This window comes from Balaenoptera musculus, chromosome 20 (assembly GCF_009873245.2).
Source record: "Balaenoptera musculus isolate JJ_BM4_2016_0621 chromosome 20, mBalMus1.pri.v3, whole genome shotgun sequence".
Taxonomy (NCBI): Eukaryota; Metazoa; Chordata; class Mammalia; order Artiodactyla; family Balaenopteridae; genus Balaenoptera; species Balaenoptera musculus.
Genome location: NC_045804.1, coordinates 58,477,592 through 58,496,339, shown reverse-complemented (window position 1 = coordinate 58,496,339; position 18,748 = coordinate 58,477,592). Strand labels below are relative to the sequence as shown.

At 66.0% G+C, this 18,748-nt stretch overlaps 2 protein-coding genes across 5 annotated transcripts; one reads left to right on the top strand and one right to left on the bottom strand.

Moving 5' to 3' along the window:
• Positions 1-3: 3 nt before the first annotated feature.
• FLII (FLII actin remodeling protein) lies at positions 4-12,192 on the bottom strand. 2 transcript variants are annotated; one of them, XM_036835374.1, is made up of 30 exons: positions 12,060-12,192; positions 10,371-10,481; positions 9,994-10,065; positions 8,778-8,858; positions 8,365-8,450; positions 8,119-8,280; positions 7,885-7,988; positions 7,397-7,572; positions 7,155-7,312; positions 6,464-6,548; positions 5,971-6,118; positions 5,657-5,793; positions 5,307-5,519; positions 4,970-5,149; positions 4,232-4,314; positions 4,041-4,115; positions 3,748-3,831; positions 3,465-3,636; positions 2,850-2,954; positions 2,570-2,761; positions 2,163-2,351; positions 1,940-2,079; positions 1,616-1,859; positions 1,354-1,508; positions 1,210-1,270; positions 1,005-1,133; positions 823-929; positions 625-730; positions 464-529; positions 4-381 (listed from the first exon to the last, which is right to left on the bottom strand). In XM_036835374.1, exons 1-30 carry the CDS (start codon positions 12,120-12,122, stop codon positions 247-249), a joined length of 3,819 nt encoding a protein of 1,272 aa, XP_036691269.1. In that variant the 5' UTR covers positions 12,123-12,192; the 3' UTR covers positions 4-246. The 2 variants fall into 2 exon arrangements, with proteins under 2 accessions (XP_036691269.1, XP_036691270.1); XM_036835375.1 differs by having other exon boundaries at positions 5,657-5,790.
• Positions 12,101-17,353, top strand: MIEF2 (mitochondrial elongation factor 2). 3 transcript variants are annotated; one of them, XM_036835382.1, is made up of 4 exons: positions 12,869-12,996; positions 14,629-14,786; positions 14,950-15,130; positions 15,566-17,353. In XM_036835382.1, exons 2-4 carry the CDS (start codon positions 14,640-14,642, stop codon positions 16,618-16,620), a joined length of 1,383 nt encoding a protein of 460 aa, XP_036691277.1. In that variant the 5' UTR covers positions 12,869-12,996; positions 14,629-14,639; the 3' UTR covers positions 16,621-17,353. The 3 variants fall into 3 exon arrangements, with proteins under 3 accessions (XP_036691274.1, XP_036691277.1, XP_036691276.1); XM_036835381.1 differs by having other exon boundaries at positions 12,890-12,996; positions 14,503-14,786; XM_036835379.1 differs by lacking the exon at positions 14,629-14,786 and having other exon boundaries at positions 12,101-12,996.
• The last annotated feature ends 1,395 nt before the right edge of the window (positions 17,354-18,748 follow it).

Sequence of the window (18,748 nt, the reverse complement as noted above, 5' to 3'; positions counted from 1 at the left end):
ATATTGAAAATAAAAGCATTTAATACAACCACACCTGCTTTATCCCTGGCAGAAAAGGGGGCATCACACGTGAGCTCACGGTGGAGGAGAGCCACTTTCCCAGGCCCCGGGGGACACTGGTCAGGGTTACGCCTGTTGCTGCTGCTGGGGACTACGGCACTGGGGGCAGGTGGTGGACAGACAGGCCCTTCCTTTCTCTCCCTCCGCAGAGCCTGTGGTGCCCACCAGGGCACGCAGGCAGCTGCCCTAGGTCAGGGCCTGGCGGAAGGTGCTCCAGGCGTGGAAGCAGCGGGTGAAGGCGTGCTGCTCGTTGCCCTTGCGCACCAGGCGCAGGCGGCGGGGACGCTCGTGCTCCTTGGAGCGCATGTGCTGGATGTACACCTGGTGGGCGGGACGAGTGAGTGCGTGCCTGCAGCCTCGGCCCCTCCCCCCAGGCCCAGCCTTGGCCCCCTCCCCCGCTCACCTGGCAGGCCTTCAGACTCAGCTTGATCTCCACCTGGCTTGTCTGGGTCCCCACCCACATGTAGACCTGTGGGGACAGCGGGGGAGGTAGTCACCCGGCCTCGGAATTCCCATCTAGGGACGGCAGGGCTCCCCGAACGGGCAGGGTTGGTGGGCTCTCACCTCTTGGCCATTGTCTAAGAGCATGATGTCATCATCTGCCAAGTCGTCTTGGCAAAAGTCAGAGCACTTCTCGGTCACTGCGAAGTAGCCCTTCTCGTTGGAGCACCTGGGGGTCAAGGGTCATGGGGAGGCTGAGGGTCGCAGCAGCGGGGCCAGGACTGAGGGGGACACGGGGGGCGGGGGCGGGGCCGGCCTCACCGGAAGAGCCGCGTGTGCTTCATGTACTCGGCGTCGTCGTCGTAGGGCTTCCGTGCCCCGATGCCCACCCAGAAGAAGTTCTCGGGCTCCTCGCCCTCATTGATGACCTGGGGGAAAGGTCGGTCAGCTCGGGGCCGGCTGCCCTCGCCCAGCCACCCGCGTGCGTCACCCACCCTGCTCACCTGCTTGCTGTAGGAGGCCTCAAACATGCTATTCAGGATGTCCTCTGCCAGCTTGGCCTCGTCGGGGTCCGACGCCCGGCCCACCCACGCGTACACGATGCCCTGGTTGTCCTCGCTCTCGAAGGGAACCTGGGTGTGCGGAGGCTCGGGTCACGCCCTGCCTGCACCCCCGCCCTGCCCCGCTCCCGGCCGCGCCAGGCCTCACCTTGAGGATGAAGCAGAACTCGGAATTGAGGAGGCCGGAGTCGGTGCTGATCTGGATGCACCTGGGGGAGGGGGGTGGTCAGCAAGGAGCCCAGGCAGGACACAGCCCACTGGCCTCCCGCGCCCGCTCCCCGCAGACAGGCACCGGGTGCAGAGGGCGCTGCCGTTGGTGCGGATCTGGTACAGGCTTGGTTGCAGGGCTCCCTGGGCCGCCTTCCTCTTGCCCCGGTGGATGATAAACTTTCTCTTGAAATGGGACAGAAACTTGGGGTTCTCCTGCTGCTGTGTCATGCGCACCACCTGGGGGCACGGAAGCCATCAGGGGCAGCTCCCCGGTGGGGCAAGCCTCCCCTGGGTGAGTCCCAGGGACACCCCCTCCCCGGGTTCTGGGGGTGTGGCCGGCACACCTCCAGCTTGCCGGGGAAGAGGCTCTCAAACTTCTTCTGCAGGCTGAAGGTGAAGGTCAGCCAGCCCATGCTGGACGCCTGGCGGCCCTGCCAGAAGTACACGACGCACTGGAAGTCCTCCTCGGGCTGCTTCTCCGCCTCGGCCGCCACCTGCTCTCCCTCCTGGCCCTCCGCCCCCGCCTTCGCCTTCGCGGTCGCCGCCTCCTCCTCCTCCTCCTCCTCGTACTCCACGGGGACCCAGTACCTGCGGGGTCAGAGGGTGGTGGGCAGGGCCGAGCCCCCGGCACCGGGGGGCGGGTGGGGCGAGGGGCGCAGGGGAGGCACCTGCAGAGGAAGACGTAGCAGTCCTGCGTGTAGAAGTGGCCAAACTCCTCCTCAGGCAGCCGTGCGAACTTCTTCCCCTCGAGCACGAAGCCCTCCATGCCGTCCAGGTCCTCGTTCCACTCCTCCATCAGCTGCTCCGCCTGCGTGCGACCCCAGCCGTCACGGGCCTCGTGGCCCTGCCCGGCCCTGCCCCACCCGCCCTGCGCCCCAGCCCCGGGCCCACCTCCGCCAGAGGCATGCGCGGCTGCCGCGGCAGGAAGAGCGAGGTGAGGTCGGCCTTCATCTGATCTTTCTTCTCGGCGTCACGCTTCACCTTCCCCGCGAGCCCCGGGCCCTGCAGCACGGCCTCTGCGTTGCGCGTGTAGTCTACGGTCAACACATCGTCCCAGTTCTTGAACTTGGCCTTGAACACCTGAGAAGGCACAGGTGGAGTAGGAGGCGGAGCCTGGGGAAACAGGGCGGGGCCTAGGAATCGGGAGAGGTGTGGCCTAGCAACCTAGGGGGCGGGGCTCGGGCAGAGGGTCCGGGAAGCTGTGGAGCTTGGTAACCAACCGGCCCACAGAGGGTCAGGGCAAGAACGCGCCCGCGGGATCTCGGGGAGGAGGCCTCCGGGGGCGCCGCATCGCGCACCTGCGCCTCTGTGCCCTCCAGGCTGCGGCTGACCGTGGCGTGGCGCGGCCGGTGCAGCATCCCACACAGCTCCTGGCCCAGCTTGAGGGCGGCAGCGCGTACCAGGCGCGGAGACTTGCGGCCGAGCCAGATGAACACGTCGGACCAACAGTCCAGGATGTACACGCAGCGCGTGTCCAGCAGGCTCTGCAGCTGCGGGGCCCCGGGGGCTGGAGGTCAAGACCAGGGCCACCAGCAAGAAGGGGTCCAGCCCCCACGCCCTCCTCCCTGTGCGTCTCACCAGCCGCATCCCAGGCATCAGTTCCACCTTGGGCCGCAGCTTATGTTCCACAGAGAGCTTGTAGTTGATCTGCGGCAGCTCCAGGTAGCCCAGGCCCAGGCCCACCTGGCAGGAGCAAGACGTGGTCTTAACCAGGCTGGGTCTGGGGGACACGAGCCCCGGCCACAGCAGCCCCTGCACTCAGGTCCACAGCCCACTCCTCTCCAGGCCAGCTTCCTCCCTCCACCCCAAGATGCTTTCTAGAAAATCCTATCAGTGGAAGAAAGGCTGGTAGATGGTGCCTTCCCTACCCGCCCTCTCCAGGTCCTTTCGGGTTCTCTCACCTGTCCTCTTCCCGCCCACAACACGCCCACCTTCCTGTCACCTACAGCACGAAGGCCAGGTCCCCAGGCCTGGCACCCATGTGCTTCTTGGCCTCCCTCTCCAGCCCCGCCTTCCCGGAAGCACAGAGCCCAACACCAGTGCCCCCGGCCCCACTCAGAGCCAGCCTCAGACCCGTGCTGAGCTACTCCTTGCCCAGAAGGTGGCACCCTCTCCCCACTGAGGTCCCGAAGGAGACCGCAGCCGCCGCCTGACCGCCAGTGAAGTCAGGCCAGCCCCGCACCCCCGGCTCACCTTATACAGCTTGGGCCGGGGTGGCGAGAAGTCATCGGGCACGTGCTTCTTGATCTCGGAGGGCTCCCCGCCCAGCACCTCCCAGAACTCGGGGGGCTCCTGGCCTTGTACCAGCAGCGAGATCTCCGCCTTCCCTTTTCGTTCATTCTTGTTAATTTTCTCTGCAAAGAGCCTGAGAGCGGGTGCAAAGCCTTAGTGATGAAGCCCACGCCTCCTCCTTGGGTGACAGTTTTCCTTTGCACAGAACACCCCAGCACGTCTGGGCAGGTCACAGCCCTCTTACCTGGCCTTGGTGGTGCTGCTCAGCGTGGCCTGGGCCCCCCGCCACACGTAGATGTCCAGCCCTTGGTCCAGCAGGAAAACAAACCTGGACAGGAGGGGTGGGAGGGGCTGCCACTGGCCACGGGCAACGACTGCCCCCATACCTCCGACCCCGCCCCAAATCCCTGCTTGCTGGACCTCCTGCCAAGCTCTGCGGGACAAGGGCTGGAAGGCCTGTCTAGAGCCGAGCCCTGCCCCCCACTGGTGGAGAGAAGGTTCGGGGTGAAGCACCCCACCTCACGTCATGGGGCTCACCTTGGGTCCAGGGAGGCCCCCTTAAGAGGCACGGGCTCCAGCTTGAGGTTCTTTTTTCCATACACACGGTACATCCTGGGGGCCAGAGCAAGAGTGGCTTGGCGGGGGCACCAAGGGGCAGATTTACCCCAGTACCCTCCCCCCATCCTCCCCAGCTAAGCCCAGGTCAGTGCTGCCTGCACACCCCTCACCTGGTTACGTAGTGTGTGTCCTCCACGGTGTAGAAGCCGCTGGCCGTCCCACCCTCGACGTAGGAGATGTCGTTGTCAAACACCTGCGTGCGGGGCGTGTGGGCTTTCACCGAGCTGTCCCCCCACCCCCGCCCAATGCCACCTGTCAGGAGGGGCGGACTTGCGTGCAGCAGAGTCAGAGGCTGCCAATCCATGATGATGTTAAAAATACAAGATCTGTGTCTACAGACGTAAACACACACGGGGTGGTACGATGTACATAACCGTGAACGCATTTGCTCATGTCCGGACACAGCATGTTTAGACACGCGCGTGTCAGGGAACAGGACCGGGCAGGTTTATGGAAGAAAGCAAACTTAGGTGGAAGTGCCCAAAATCTCGTCTCGTGTAGGTACCTACGTGTAACCAGCTGGCGGGTAGGCCGGCGCCTCTCACTAACCCAGCTCACTGGACTCTGGCCCTGCCCCTGGCCCCGCCTCCTTGGTGGCCGGCCGGTGGGCCACCCTCTAGCAGCTCCCCATCTCTCCTGGTCTCCTACACCGCCACCAACCCAGTTTCCAGCTCCCAAACTAGCCTGGTCTCCTTATCCTCACCTGAGCCAGGACTCGCCTCACCTCACTTCCCTGACCTCACCCCATGCATCCCTGCTGTCTGCCATAGGTCTGCGGGGCTCAGCACCTGATACAGTTCAGTCAGCCCCGCCCACTGGCCCTTGGCTCCGGCCCCGCCCCTCCGCACCTGCAGGAATTCGTCGCTCTCTTCCCCCATCTCCTCGCGCACGGTGCGGCACTCGGCGCCCAGGTAGTTGCGCAGGTTGACGGCGTGGATGGCAGAGCACGCCTTCTTGTCGAGTGTGGCCTCCCCGCCGATCCAGTAGTAGATCTCCCAGTTCAGAGACCCGCTGTCATCCAGGAAGGTCTGGAGGCCGGGGCAGTGGCCGGGTCAGCCCCCGCCAGGCTTCTGCTGGGCGGCCTCCCGGGCCGAGCCCTCGCCGCCCACCCTCCCCCGGAACACGGCTGGGAGCGGGGGGGTTCTGAGCCGTCCAGGTCGGGCCTCACAGCCCCCTGCCCCGCACCTTGAGCACAATGTAGCAGTCGGCCTCGTAGAACCTGCCGTGGAGGGCTTCCCCCACCAGCACAGGCACGAAGTTCTCCATCTGCCAGATGGTCAGGCCAGGAAGCTGGCCCACGTCCTCTGTGAAGAACTCGGAATAGTCGAGGCGCGGCTTCTCCAGGCCCTGGTCCCAGCGCCGCACCTTGCCCCCAGGCGCTCCAGAGTCCACACTCTCCTGGGATCGAAGGCACAAGGCTGGCTTGACTCTGGGCAGCCGCTCGCGCTGGTCGGCCTGCGACCCAGCTCAGGACCCCTCTCCCGCTGGGCCTGGGTTGCACTGCTGAGCAGAGCCTGAGCCCCGGCCCGGCTTACCTCCTGCTTCTTGTTCTTCTCCTGGGCCACGTCCGACATGCCCTTCAGCACCTGCTTGGCCTGGTCATCCTGGGCCGAGTCCTTGCGCCTCCGCAGCCGCATCTTGCGAGCCAGGGGGTCCTTGGGCCCACTCCCTGCTGAGGGGAGGGGTACACAGCTGACCCGGCTGCCCCCACTCCGCCTGGGGCGTCCAGCCAACCAGGGGCCAACCCCACGCCCCGCATCCAGAGAGCGCGTCCCACCCAATTTACAGATGGGTAAGCTGAGGCCCAGAGAGGAGCCCCCACTGCCAGGCCAGACCTTCCCCTGCTCACCAGCCGCCGCCGCGGCCACCGTGGCAGGGGAGGCTCCCGCCAGCCGCAGCTGGTTTTGCAGCGAGAAGTCAATGTTGTACCACTCGGCGGTGCGGTCAGCAGGCTTGGGGGGCATGACGAGGCTGGGGTTCTCCCGCACGTCCAGGACCTGCCTCGTGGGGCGAGCGGAGCCGGCGCTGAGCCCGAGTTCTACCTCCTGGCCACCCCAGACCCCTGCTCTTTGCGACCTCTGGGTCCAAAGGACCCAGGTTCTCATCCTGCAGCCACCCTCGTGGGCTTGGGCTTTCCCGTCTGTCAAGTGTGACCTTGCAGACTGGCTGGTTATGAGGCTTAAGCAATGCTGTTGAGCGTGATGTGGCCACAGGACGTGGGTCACCCCCTCCTCACCCTGCCACCAGCCACCCCTCCAGGAGCCCTTTGCTCGGTCTTCTCTGGGGGTCTGTCCGCACCTCTCCCGTGCCTCCCTCCCCCCAGTACCAGCCGCCTGCCCAACCTCTATCTCTGCCAGGAAGTGGACGGCCTCCGGGAGGGTCACCAGGCGATTCTTGTTCAGGACCAGCTTCCTCAGCTTTGTGCACCTGTGACGACATAGCTGGGCCTCAGGTGGGTGACAGACGGGGAGCCGGGGGCCTTCCAGTCCCGGGTTGGGGAGGCAAGTAGGGCCAGAGAGACTAAGCAGCCCAGCTAGTTGGGAAACCAGCCAATTTGAAGGTGCCGGGAAAGACGGGAGGGGCCGGGGTCTCCTCACGGCTAAGTGACCGGGAGGGTTTTTCTGCGGCTTCTACAGGGCAGCACCTTCCAAAGGGGCCTTCCGAGAACTAAAGACCCCTGGGTGCGAACAAGAGCGCATCAAAAAACATGTTCTGCCCTCGAATTAACCCGGAAGCTGCCGAGGGTCCTCTGTCCTCAGTGCCGGGGACCATGCTGGTGGACGCTGTGACCTCTAGGAGGGGGAGGGGACGGAAGCAGCACTGTGCCCCAAATGCAGGTGGCAGCGGAGCCCTTCTGGCCTCATCCCTATCGGCATCCCCCCGGACACTGCTCTGGGGACGTCACCCGCAGAGCCAACTCCAGCCCTCCCGTTTTCTACGCGGCACGGAGACCGCGGGGGCAGGGTGGCGGGGCCGCGCTGGGATTCCGGGGCTTTCCGCGCCGTGCTCCTTTGCCCGGCCTCGGCCCAGCACCTGCAGAGGCTCTCGGGGATCAGCTCCAGGTTGTTGTTGGCGGCCATGAACTCTTCCAGGCTGGACAGCTTGCCGATGCCCGAGGGCAGCCCGTCGAAGTCCAGCTTGTTGGAGCTCAGGTACAGCCTCTTGAGCTTGGTCAGCTTGCAGATGGCCGACTAGAGGCGGCACAGGCAGGGGCGGGTCAGGGGCGGGCACAGGGCGGCCTGCAGCCTCCCCGCCCTCCCTGGGCCCCAACGCACGGGCAGTGAGGTCAGCTGGTTGCGGGACAGGTTCAAGGTCTCCACGTGCACCCACTGGTCGATGCAGAGGGACAACTCCGAGATCTGGTTGCTGCTGAGATTCAGGCGCCGCAGGCTGGGGAGGGTGTACAGGCACTCGGGCACCCGCGTCAGGTCGTTGCAGGACAGGTCCACATCTGGGCGTGGGGTGGGCGCATCAGCCGGGGCCCCTGCGGTGGGCTCCAGGGGCGGCGGGCCTGTGTGAACCCCGGCTCCCCCTCCCGGCTCTGTGGCCTCAGGTACAAGACTTAACCTCCTGGTTTCTCAGAGCAGGGGGTCTACGCAAAGCCTGCTCGTAACCTAGTGTTACTCCCAGTCGTCACGGTGACAATGGGAGGAGATGTGACAGAACCACACCCCCTTCCCCCGAGAGGTGCTCACTGAAGCAGGGTACCATCCCCTCCTCTGTGAGGAAGCGAGGGGCTGAGGGGTCCCCAAGGACTGCCAACCTGCGAGGTGGCTCAGGCCCTCCAGGCTGGTGGGCAGGTTGCCCTGGGTGCGCTGTGTGTTCCTCAGGTGCAAGGTCTGCAGGGCCGTCATGGCCGGGAGCTGCCTGCGGGGAGACATGGTGTTCAGGCCGGGGGCCGGGGCCGAGCGGGCCCACAGCACGAGGCCGATGGTGGCGGAGACGCGACACCCAGCAAGGCCGGGGCCCCGGCGGGGAGGGCCAGGCGGGCGCCCACCGGAGCTGGGCGTGCAGCAGCGGGTTCCCGTTGAGCACGAGCGTCTGCAGGTGCACGAGGCGGCGCATCTGGGGGGGCAGGCTCTCCAGGCGGTTCTCGCTGAGGTCCAGGTACAGCAGGTCGGTGAGGTTGATGAAGAGCTGGTTGGGGATGGTGTCGATGCTGCGGGTGGAGGGCTGCCGGGTCAGGGCCGCACTCCCACCTCCGGGACCAGCCCCCGGGCCACCCAGCCCGCCCTCTAGGCACCTGTTGTGGCTGAGGTTCAGCACCAGCATGTTCTTGGCGTTCTCCAGCTCCCGAGGGCACTCCGTCAGCTGGTTGCAGCTCAAGTCCTGGGTAGAGGGGCGAGGCCGGGTCAGGGGCGTCAGGGCTGGTCCCACCCTGCCAGGCCTCCGCCGGGCTCGAGGGTCACGACAGGCACTGAGAGGGGAGCAGAGGAGGGGGCTTCAGGGCAGAGTGAGACAGTGGGACCCTGGGAGGAAGGGGGCCTAGGTTAGGGATCCGACTCCATAAGCGACCTTGGGCAAGGCACTGCCCCCTGTAAGTCTCAGGTGTCTGCGTCTGTAAAACAGGATCACCATGGCCCCAGGGTCCAGCGTAGTGGGTGGGCGCTGAATGGTGGGGCTGGCACAAGGGCCAGGTGGCAGATAACCACTGACCAGAACCGAGAGATCATCCAGCTTGAAGATATCGTCGGGGACTCCGGAATTCTTCAGGCTGTTGGCTCGAGCCACGATGGCCTGGGGATACACCATGAGAGTCCGTGACTCCTAGCTTCCACCCCCCAGGAGAAACAGGGATCGGGGGGGACACCACCTCCGGAAGTCCACCAAGGCCAGGCCTGAGTGCTCTCCCACTCTGGCTTTTACTCATAATCCCTCTACTTGGCAAGCCTTTTCTAGACTACCAATGAGCTCCTATTTATACCTCAAAGCCCAACTCAAATGTGCCCCAGAGCCCAGCACACGGAATCTCAGGGAACCTTTCCTGATGGAATAATCCCTCTTCCTCCCAACCCCAAAGGGCAAGACAGGGATAGAGCTCTGAGTCAGAGCTTCTAGTACAGAAGAAGGTTGAATCAAAGACAGGTCAGAGCGTAGACTCAAAGCAAGTCCGTTTCCTCTCCCCTTAGGGCTGAAACTTGCTCACGCTTCCGAAGTGCAGGAAGTTAGTGCAGGAGGGCTGAGGGGGAGGGGACAGGCCAAGTGATGGCACCATGACTGCAAGCGACAAAAACACTAACAAGAGCCACCGCTGCTGCCCCCTCAGCCCCAGCGTCTGTGTGGTGCCACCGTGTTGCTTCACGGCAGTCACTGCTGGACCATCTCGGAAAGTGGAAGGAACTCGTCCAAGGTCATGCAGCCGGGAAGTGGCAGAGCTCAGATTTAAACTCGAGTCCGGAGGCTGTGCCCTTAACATCTCAGAGCTCTGACCTTGGATGGGAACGACCCTCGCTGAGGGCTGCCGGTCTGGGGGGCCTGAGGGTCTGGGACGGGGGCTCTGTGGAGAGCAGAGGCGCAAGTGAACAGCCCCGACCACCTCCCCTCCTGGCTGAGCCCCGCCCTTCCCCGGCTCTACCACTGCCGGCTGTGTGACCTGCCTCCGTGGCCAAGTGTCCTCATCTGTGATCTTGGTGGAGGTGAAGATCACATAAAAAGCCCTTGTGAAACAGCTGGAACAGCGCTCAGCTGGTAACAGCTGCTATAGTACTTGTTGTTCAAACTGGGTGGGATCTGGGGGTTTTTAGCGCTTCCCTCACAGTTACTCGACACACGGCATTACTGCACGCTCTCTCCCCCAGCGTGCGGGTACAGAGAGGTGCTGGCCCGGCCCTCAGGCCCCGGCCCGAGGTCTGCAGCCTCGGGTGGCACTCACCCGCAGCGACGGCAGGCTGGACAGCTCCCCGTGGAGCGTGGTCAGGTTGTTGTGACTCACCGACAGGTGCTCCTGGGCAGGGACGGGGAGAGGGGCTCAGCAGGGCGGTGGGGCATCCACGGAGCCCCCATCTGCCACCACAACGCTGCCCCATCCAGGGGGCCCTCAGCCACACAGGCCAGTCCATTTCTGCAGCTTCCCTCCCTCACAGACCCAGACTCTTCTTGCACGCCTCCCGGGACGGGGTACTCACTCCCTCTCCACCAGCTCTGCTCTGGTCAACGTCCTCCTCTGTGTCGTCTGTGTTCTGCGCAGCTTCTCCCCACCTGGCCAGCCCCATCCACAGGGACCCTCCCTGCCTGCCCAGAGCCTCTTACCAGCTTCTGCAGGGCGGCCAACTCCTCCGGCAGGTAGCAGAGGCCGGTGCGGTTTAGCTTCAGCCATCGCAGACTAGTCATGGCCTTGACGTTCTCAGGGAAGTAGCCACCCTGAGGGGTATGTCGTGGTAAGGCTGGTCTGGGACACGGTACCCTTGTTCTACCGCCCTGTGGCCACCACTGCCCACGGAAGCCTTTGAGAGCAACAGTCACCTCTCATTGGCTGTGTGAACCTGGACAAATCACTCTGCCACTCTGTGCCTCAATTTCCTCGCCCATAGAATAGAACTAATAAAACCCCCGATAACAAAAGCGTCGTAAGGAACAACTAAGGGTCAGGACGGCTGCTGATCTAGAACCTGTCTCTCTTGCTGTGTTCTCGGCCCCAGGAAAGCTTATTCCAGGTGACATCCGCACACCTAGCTGTGTGGTTACATCAGCTCAATGTCTCTGCCTGGCATCCAGGCCCTGCCTGTGCTCCCACCCTGCCATCAGCATATGGCCGCTAGTGGCAAGGTCGACTCCCTGTGTGAGGCCCCAGCGCCCCACCCTGCACAGGCACAGCCTTATTCGTTAGTTCATTCACCCCTTCGTTCCCCATATTCAAACGCCCACCTCGGGACCCCCAGCCCTTGTGGCAGGGAACCTGGGGCAGCATGTGCCTTCAGCACCCCTGGCTGCTGTCCCCTTCCCCCTCCGGGCACATTCCCAGCAGGTGACTCAGACTCTCCCAGTTTAGAGAGGGCACAGGGGAACCCCAGCTGAGCATGATGGGGATGGGGGCAAAGAAAAGTGGCCACCTGTGCCTGGGGTCAAGTGTGCACACGTGGGTTAAACGCAGGAAGGCGGCCTGTCTTCTCGGCCCTGGCCCAACCCCCGACCCCAGCCACAGGCGGGGCCTCCGGACGCTGCGCTGCGGACCCAGGCTCACGCTACACTGCCCCCAGCCTGAGCCTGCCCACACCCCACCCTGCAGCCGGGATCGCCCTCCAGGAGCCAGGCCAACTCTCAGGGCCTCGTCTCTGGTCGCCAGCCCTAACCCTGCCAGTCTCATTCTCGGGCCTCCAGAACCACTGTGCGTGCCCCCCAGTTCCCCCACTGGCTGGAGGGCTGGGCTCGTGTTCCTGGTGGCTCGGGTCAATCAGTCCAGCAGCTGCTCAGACAACTGCCACCCAGGCCCTCGCCCAGCTGCTCGACACCACCCTCTCCACAGCAACTAATCCCTGCCTCCAGAGGGCTAATTTTAAGCCCCTTCACCGGACGAGAAAGCGAGGCTCGAGGAGGGGAAGTGACTTGCCCAAGCCCACACAGGATGGGGGTGGCAGGCGGGGGCAGGGCAGAGCCGGCGGCGCGGCCGTGAGTCAGGGCCCGGCTTCGGCGTGTGACGTCACAGGGGAGGGGAGGGAGGGCTGGGGAGGCGGGAGCAAGAGCTCCGACCTGGGCCACCGGCCGGCCGGGCGGGGCCAGGCGCCAGGAAGGGGCCCGGTGGGGGTTCCCCGCGCACCCCGACGCGGCTCCGAGACCCCGCGTGCGCCCGCCCGGCCCGCCCTGGGTCTCCTTCGCGGGCGCCGGACGGAGACCTGGGGGGCTCGGTTCGGGGCGGGGCCCGGGCGAGCCCGTCCGCTGTCCCGGGCGTGCAGGAAGCGGATGGGCGGGTTGGGGGGGCCCGTCCGCCGTCCCGAGGCTCACCTTGAAGTCGTTGCCGCTGAGATCTACGCCGCGCACGAACGGCAACACCCCAGTGGCCTCCATGGCGGCGCTCAGCTGCTGGGAGCGGGGAGCGGGCTGCCCGCGGGGCGGGGCGGGGCGCACGGGGCGGGGAGAGCGGAGCCGGCGGGGCGGGGAGCGCGCCGGCCCCACCCCTCAGCCCGCGGCTGCCCGGCCCGCAGTTCCGGACGCGCTCGGGGCCGGCCCGGGGCCTCGAAGAGCACGGCGCGCCTGTGCCCCGCAGGGCCTTCTCGGCCCGCGGCTCTGTCCCCTTAGCTGGCCGGCGCCCAGGACCCCGGTGGTTCGGGCCCAGGCTCGGGCGCGCGGGGGAAGCGGCAACAGGACACCCGGGTCCCCTCGTTCCGAGCCTCGGGCCTCCTTCCGGGAGACGCTCGCTTGGGGGCAGCGCCCGCGCTCCTCGGCGTCCCCGCTCGGAGGCGACCCCCGGGTGCGCGGTTACGTGCCCGCTCGCCCCCCGAGGGAGGCGTCCCCGGGCCGGCACATGGCGGCCCCAGTAGGTGACACGGACGGTGTTCCCTTCACGGGAGAGGCGGCTGCAGACCACACTGACCAAGGGCCCCGCTGGGTGCGTGCCCGGCCCGGAAAAGGCTCCCGTCTCCACTGGCAGTCGCCGGGAGCGCTGCCCTGCTTCTTTAAGACGGAGCGCGCCGGGGAGCCCCGCCCCGAGGAGCGCGCGGCCGCCATTGGCCGAGGCGGCCTCAGGGTGGCACGTGGGCGCGGGCGTCGAGTGCCCCGATTGGAGCCGAGGCCTGCCCGTCTGCGAGCGCCGGGCCCTCGGCCGACCGCGGCCTCGGCGTTCGGCTCCTGGGTCCTCTACGTTCCATTCCCAGGCGGCCCCGTGGCGCGGCCCGAGCGGCCCCCTGCGTCCCCCGGCCGGGGCGCCGAAGCAGCGACGCAGGTACGGCCGGGGCACGGGGTGCGGCCTCCGCCAGCCGCGCGGTCCCTGCCAGGAAAGGGGGCACCGGGGAAGAGCCGGGGCCGGGCAGAGGTCGGGTCGCGTCCTGGGTCCGTCCCGGGTCCATCCCGGCGTTCCCAGGGCCTCGGTGACCCTCGCGACCGGGGCTTGGAGGAGGGGAGGGAGGGGAGGGAGGGGAGGCCCCGCCTCGCCCTCTCCCCTTCCTGGTTGGGGTCTGCGCGACCCAGCTCAGGCAGGCAGGGTCTTTGAGCGCTTTACAGCTTGGAGGCGGGTGGCAGTACTGATCCGCGACGAGGGAGCCGCCGCGGGGCCACGCTGGGTCACCCCCCGGCCTTCTTGCCTATTTTTAGCTTGGGAGAGGGGTGGGGGTGTGGGGGGGTGCGGGGCTGCCGGCCCCACCTGGCAACCGAGCCCGGGCACCCGCCGCGAGCAGGGCGGCAGAAGTCCTTGGGGTTGACTTGGTTCTGAGCTCAGGGTCATCTGCTCGGGCGTTCTCAGCGAGACAGTCCTGCCTGGCCATCTGACTGGTCCCCTGGGCTTGTCCCCTGGTCACACCTCCTCAGTGCTCCGGACCTGAGGGCAGGTTCCCTGTAACAGTCTGGAGTTGGGGCTTAGCACACTGGCCTGGCGGAGATATCTGCCTTCCCAGCCCCACACTCTGGGGTTCCTCACGTTGGACCTTTCCTCATCTCACCTGCTCCATCTTAACAGATGAGCAAACCTCATCTGGGGCATGCCGGCCCTCAGCTTACCTCTGTTGCCTGGGCTCCCAGCAGCTGAGGTCGGCTTCCCACCCACCATTGTCCTAAGCCCGAGAGGCGAGAGGCCCCTGTCCAGGGCACTGGGCCAGCCCTGTTTGTGGTCTTTAGAGTTACCTTGCTGCAGCGGGGCCTTCAACATTGTCTGGCACGTACCTGTTGACAGGAAGCTCCTGCCCCCAGGGCAGCCTGGGCCATCTCACTTGTCCTGTTCTCTGACCTGGTAGCCTTGTCTCTGAGGGCTGCTTTGCTGAGATTTGGGGGGCAGCTGGCCCCCTGAGCTTCACGGAGGTCCCCCCAAAGGCCTGAGTGGCTGTCCGGGGCAGGCTGCATGGGACCTCAAGCCGTGGTCTTCTCTGGGCCTTGGTTTCCTCCTGCAGTGCCAGCCTGGTTAGGAACCAGGATGAGGCCGCTCCTAGGACCTGGCCATAGCGGTGGGCAAGAGTCCAGAGGTTTTGCAGTTGTGGGTCTGAGTCCCCAACACTCACTGTGTGGGTCAGCAGCCCATTTCCTGGTAGAATGGGGGGGGGGTGTCGATAAGATCCACCTCATGGTCTTTGGCGACGTCGGGGGACCAGGAGGGTGGGATGGGGGAGATGGTCCCTCTCCTCTGACCTGCCGTGGGCCTTGAGTCCTTTCTCCGTGAGCCCTCCTGTCTGGGGGGGGGGGGGTTGTTTGCAGCTGCCAATCTCCTCCCAAGAAACTCTGCAAGTGGCCCCTTTCTCCTCAGAAATTCTCAGGAAGCCCCCTCGTGGGCTCTACTCAGTGATCCCAGCGTGATGGCAGCCAGAGCACCTGCCCTGCTGCCAGGCTGGCCCCCTCGCTGAGCAGTCCCTGCACCCTGGCTCTCTCACAGGCAGACTGACCATGGCGGAGTTCTCCCAGAATCGGGGCAAGCGGCGTGACGGCGAGGTGCTGGGCGGTGCCGTGGACTTCCTTCTGGCCAATGCCCGCCTGGTGCTGGGGGTGGGCGGAGCTGCTGTGCTGGGCATTGCCACCCTGGCTGTGAAGCGGGTAAGGCCGGGCTGGCCCGGTGACCCCGGGGCTCCCAGAGCGGGGCGGCGATGGTGGGACTGCCCGAGGCCGCACCTGCCTCTACCCCACCAGCCTGGCTTTGCCCTCGGCTCTGCCGTTCCTGCCCAGGCTTCAGCTGTCTCATCTGTCACTCTGCCTGCAGCTCATCGACAGGGCCACCAGCCCTCGGGATGAGGAGGACGCCAAGCGGGACTCCACGTGCCTGGAGGACAGCTGGCAGGAACTGGGCCTGCTCAAGGCCACACCACGCCTCCAGCCCCAGCCCCGGCCCGCAGCCCTCAGCCAGCCCGTGCCGCCCCCGGCCCCCTCACCCTCAGCCCCAGGTGAGTGGCACCCCTTCCTCTCTGACCTGGGTGGGTCCCCTTTTGGTGGTCACGTTCAGGAGACGCAGCCAGGCCCTGCCCCTGACTGACCATGTGACCCATTTGGGTCCCTCTTCCCCCAGGGCCGTGGGCTCCCTGAGTGTTTAATGACATAATTGTCTGTCCTTTCCCCTCCTGGGTGGTGCCAAGGCTCCAGCCACCAGAACACGTGGTCTGTGGGGGGTGGCGCTGGAGCAAGGTGGCAGCGTTAGGACGGCGGGGCCCTCAGGTGGGGGCCTGTTTCCCACCGTGCGTGAAGCCGTCTCAGCCTCAGGCCGTTGGACAAAGAGAAACTGTCATCAGGCGCTCGCTGTGCGTGAGGACCTGAGCTTGGTGCATTCTCAGGTGGTCACGTTACATCCCTCTGACACGGCCCCCCTCCCCTTCACTCTACAGAGGGGCCTGCAGACGCAGATCCCCCAACATCGCCTCAGCTCTGCTCCCCGGCGCCGTCGATGTGCCTGACGTTCCAGGAGAAGCTGCTGGCGTTCGAGCGGGACCACGTTACCATGCCAGTTGCCCACGTGGCTCTGGCCAAGCAGCTGGCCGGCGACATTGCCCTGGAGCTGCAGGCCTACCTGCGGAACAAGTTCCCAGAACTGCCCTTCGGGGCGCTCGTGCCTGGCGGGCCGCTCTACGACGGGCTGCAGGCGGGGGCCGCCGACCCCGTGCGTCTCCTGGTGCCCCTGGCGCTGGAGCCTGGCCTGTGGGGCCTGGTGCCTGGTGTGGACACCGTAGCCCGGGACCCTCGCTGCTGGGCCGTGCGCAGGACTCAGCTGGAGTTCCACCCCCGCGGGAGCAGCCCCTGGGACCGCTTCCTGGTGGGCGGCTACCTCTCCTCCCGGGTCCTGCTGGGGCTGCTCCGCCAGGCCCTGACCGCCTCCGTCAACTGGCCGGCCATCGGCAGCCTCCTCGGGTGCCTGATCCGGCCGCGCGTGGCCTCGGAGGAACTGCTGCTCGAGGTGCAGCACGAGTGTCTGGACTTCCCCGTGGCCGTGCTCCTGGCCATCGCTGGCGCCCAGGCCGGAGGCCTCCTGCTGGCCTGGCCCCTGGAGGGGCTGGCCGGCAACTTCTGGCTGCAGGACTGGTACCCGGCGGAGGCCGCCCAGCTGCGGGCCCTGGATGAGCGCGACGCTGGGACCCGCCGGCGGCTGCTGCTGTTGCTGTGTGGCGTCTGCCGTGGCCACCCGGCACTGGGGCGGCTGGGCCGCGGCCCCCTGACCCAGGTGGTTCTGCACCTGGGCGAGCAGGAAGCGGACTGGGGTGAGGAGGCCCTGGGGGAGCGCTTCCTGCAGGCCCTGGAGTTGCTCATTGGCAGCCTGGAGCGGGCCAGCCTACCCTGCCGCTTCAGCCGTGGCGTGAACCTCCTGGACGGCCTGCGGGAAGAGGACGTCGACAACATGGGCTGTGCGCTGTACTGGGGCCTGCGGGCCCCCGAGGGGCTGCTCTAGAGGCGCGGGCCCAGGCGGACGCCTCCCTCCAGGGCGTCGAGGGCACCTTGCCCTTGCTTTTACCCAGAACGGGTCAGTGAGAGCTTGGGCGGCCCGCACTCCCACTCACCCCTCGGCCTCAGGGCCGATCCCAGGGCCTCGGTCTGCGGTAGCCACGGTGCGTCCTGGGCAGGGGTGAGGTTGCCTCTGTCTTTCTGTCCCAAGGGTGAGTCATGCTTCCCTCGGGTGCAGGCACCTCCAGGCTGCTGGTGCTGGGCGATGGACACGGCGTTTGGTCCCCCAGGAGCCGAAGTCGCCTGGAACCCTCGGGACGCAGCTTTTGGCTGACTGATAGGCTGGTGTTTTCCATGCTGCGTGTCTGGTTTGCTCTCCAACGTGGGCCAGCGGGGGCTCACCTGGGGGAAGGCGCTTCCCCTCCGGCTGGGGGCACTTTCTCTTCCGGCAGCAGGGGCCCTGGAAGAGCCCCTTCCTCGCGGGGGGAGCTGAGGTTCTGTGTGCTGCCCAGCTGGCCCGGAGCTGAGGGTGTCCCCTGGCTGCTGCGGGGCCCGGCCCCCACGGTGCTGGCACCAGCTGCGCTAGCTGACCCTGCGCTCTCCCTGAAGCTGGCTGGGGGGGGGGGGGGTTGGTCTGCCTCCCCTCCCAGGTGTCTCTCCTCTCTCTGGTATCCTTCCTGCTGAAGCAAAGCTATGCCTCAAGAACTGTGAAGTAGAATAAAAGGAAAAATTCAAATGTCCGCGGGACTCATGTTGGGTTCTTACACGCAGCCACTTGAGGTTCTGTAAAGTTGACCAGCGGAGCTTGGGATCAGCCTGGAGGCGGTGGATTGAATTAGAAAAGTCGGTTACGTGGAGGGAGGATGTTACAAGATTCCCGGAGCGATGTCTTGCTTTATAACGGAAGCAGCTGGCTAGGGTTTTGTTTCTTCCCCAAAGCCTGCCGCCCGGAGCCCCCTGTGCTTTCCGAGACGGGCGGGGCTGCCACGCAGCCCTTTGGCCAGCACTGTCAGTGTGCAGAGAACCGTGGCCCCAGAAGTGGAGGGCAGGACCCCGCGTCGTACAGACTGGGAAGCAAGTGCGTCTCGGTGTCCCCATAGGAGCCGTGGCCGTGGCTAACTTCCTGTCACCACACACGGCAGACGAGGCGGGAGAGGAGGGCTTGGGGCCACGTGCACTGGTGCTGAGGCCACCGCAGCTGTGCCAGGCCTGTGCTGCTTCTCCTTCCCATCCCGTGTGTGTCCCCCTTCCAACTGGGACTAGGGACAAGAAGTGGGGACAGGCTCGGAGGCCTCCCTTGGCCGAGGGCCAGCACAGGGGCCAGAGGAGGTGCTAGTGTGTACCTCTGGGTGCAGGGCCACGGGTGGCCTCTGCCTCGTGGGTGTTCACACAGGCTTGGTCTCCGCAGAGGGTCACGGGGCAGGAGACTGGCTTCCCCGAGGGCCGTTAGGTCACTTGATTCAGGAGCTTCCCGGCCTGAGTGCTCTCAGCGATGAGCAGCTGTGATGGCAGTGGAGGGTCAGCAAGGGGGCAGGCTGGAGGCTGGGGCGCCCTTGGCCCCCTCCCCTATAAAACGGGGGTTCCAGAATACCTGCTTCACAGGCAGCGGCGGGAGCGTTAACCCAGCACAAAGCGAGGCACCCCCGACCCAGAGGTCCCGGACACGAGGTCCAGCATCACCGGGCCCGAGTGCGCCAGGACTCCGCTGCAGGCCTGTGTCCAACCAAGGTTGGGGGCCTTGGGCGCCGATGGGTGAAGGGCTGGCCAGGCGTGGCTTGGGAGCAGTTGGGACGCGAGCGGGGTCAAGGCCCCTCTCAGACAACCCGACCCCACTTAGGACAGTGCCCTCTGGCGGCCTCCTGCTTCAGGTACGTCTCGGTTTCCCCTCACACCGTGATTTCAGTAAGAAAAAGCCAGAATTAACTAAAGAGGAGAAACGAGGTGCTCGGGGCGACGTCCCCTGTCCAAGGCCAGCATCTGGCGCGCGGTCGTGCTGGGGCCTCCGCGGTGGCCGCTGCCCAGCTTCGCTCTCACCCCTTTAACGAGGGCGGTTCTGACTTGGAGTTGCAGACCCTTCGGCTGGACTGGGCAGTCCTCGTCCCTGGCTTTACCAAGTGACCCGAAGCCAGGAGCAC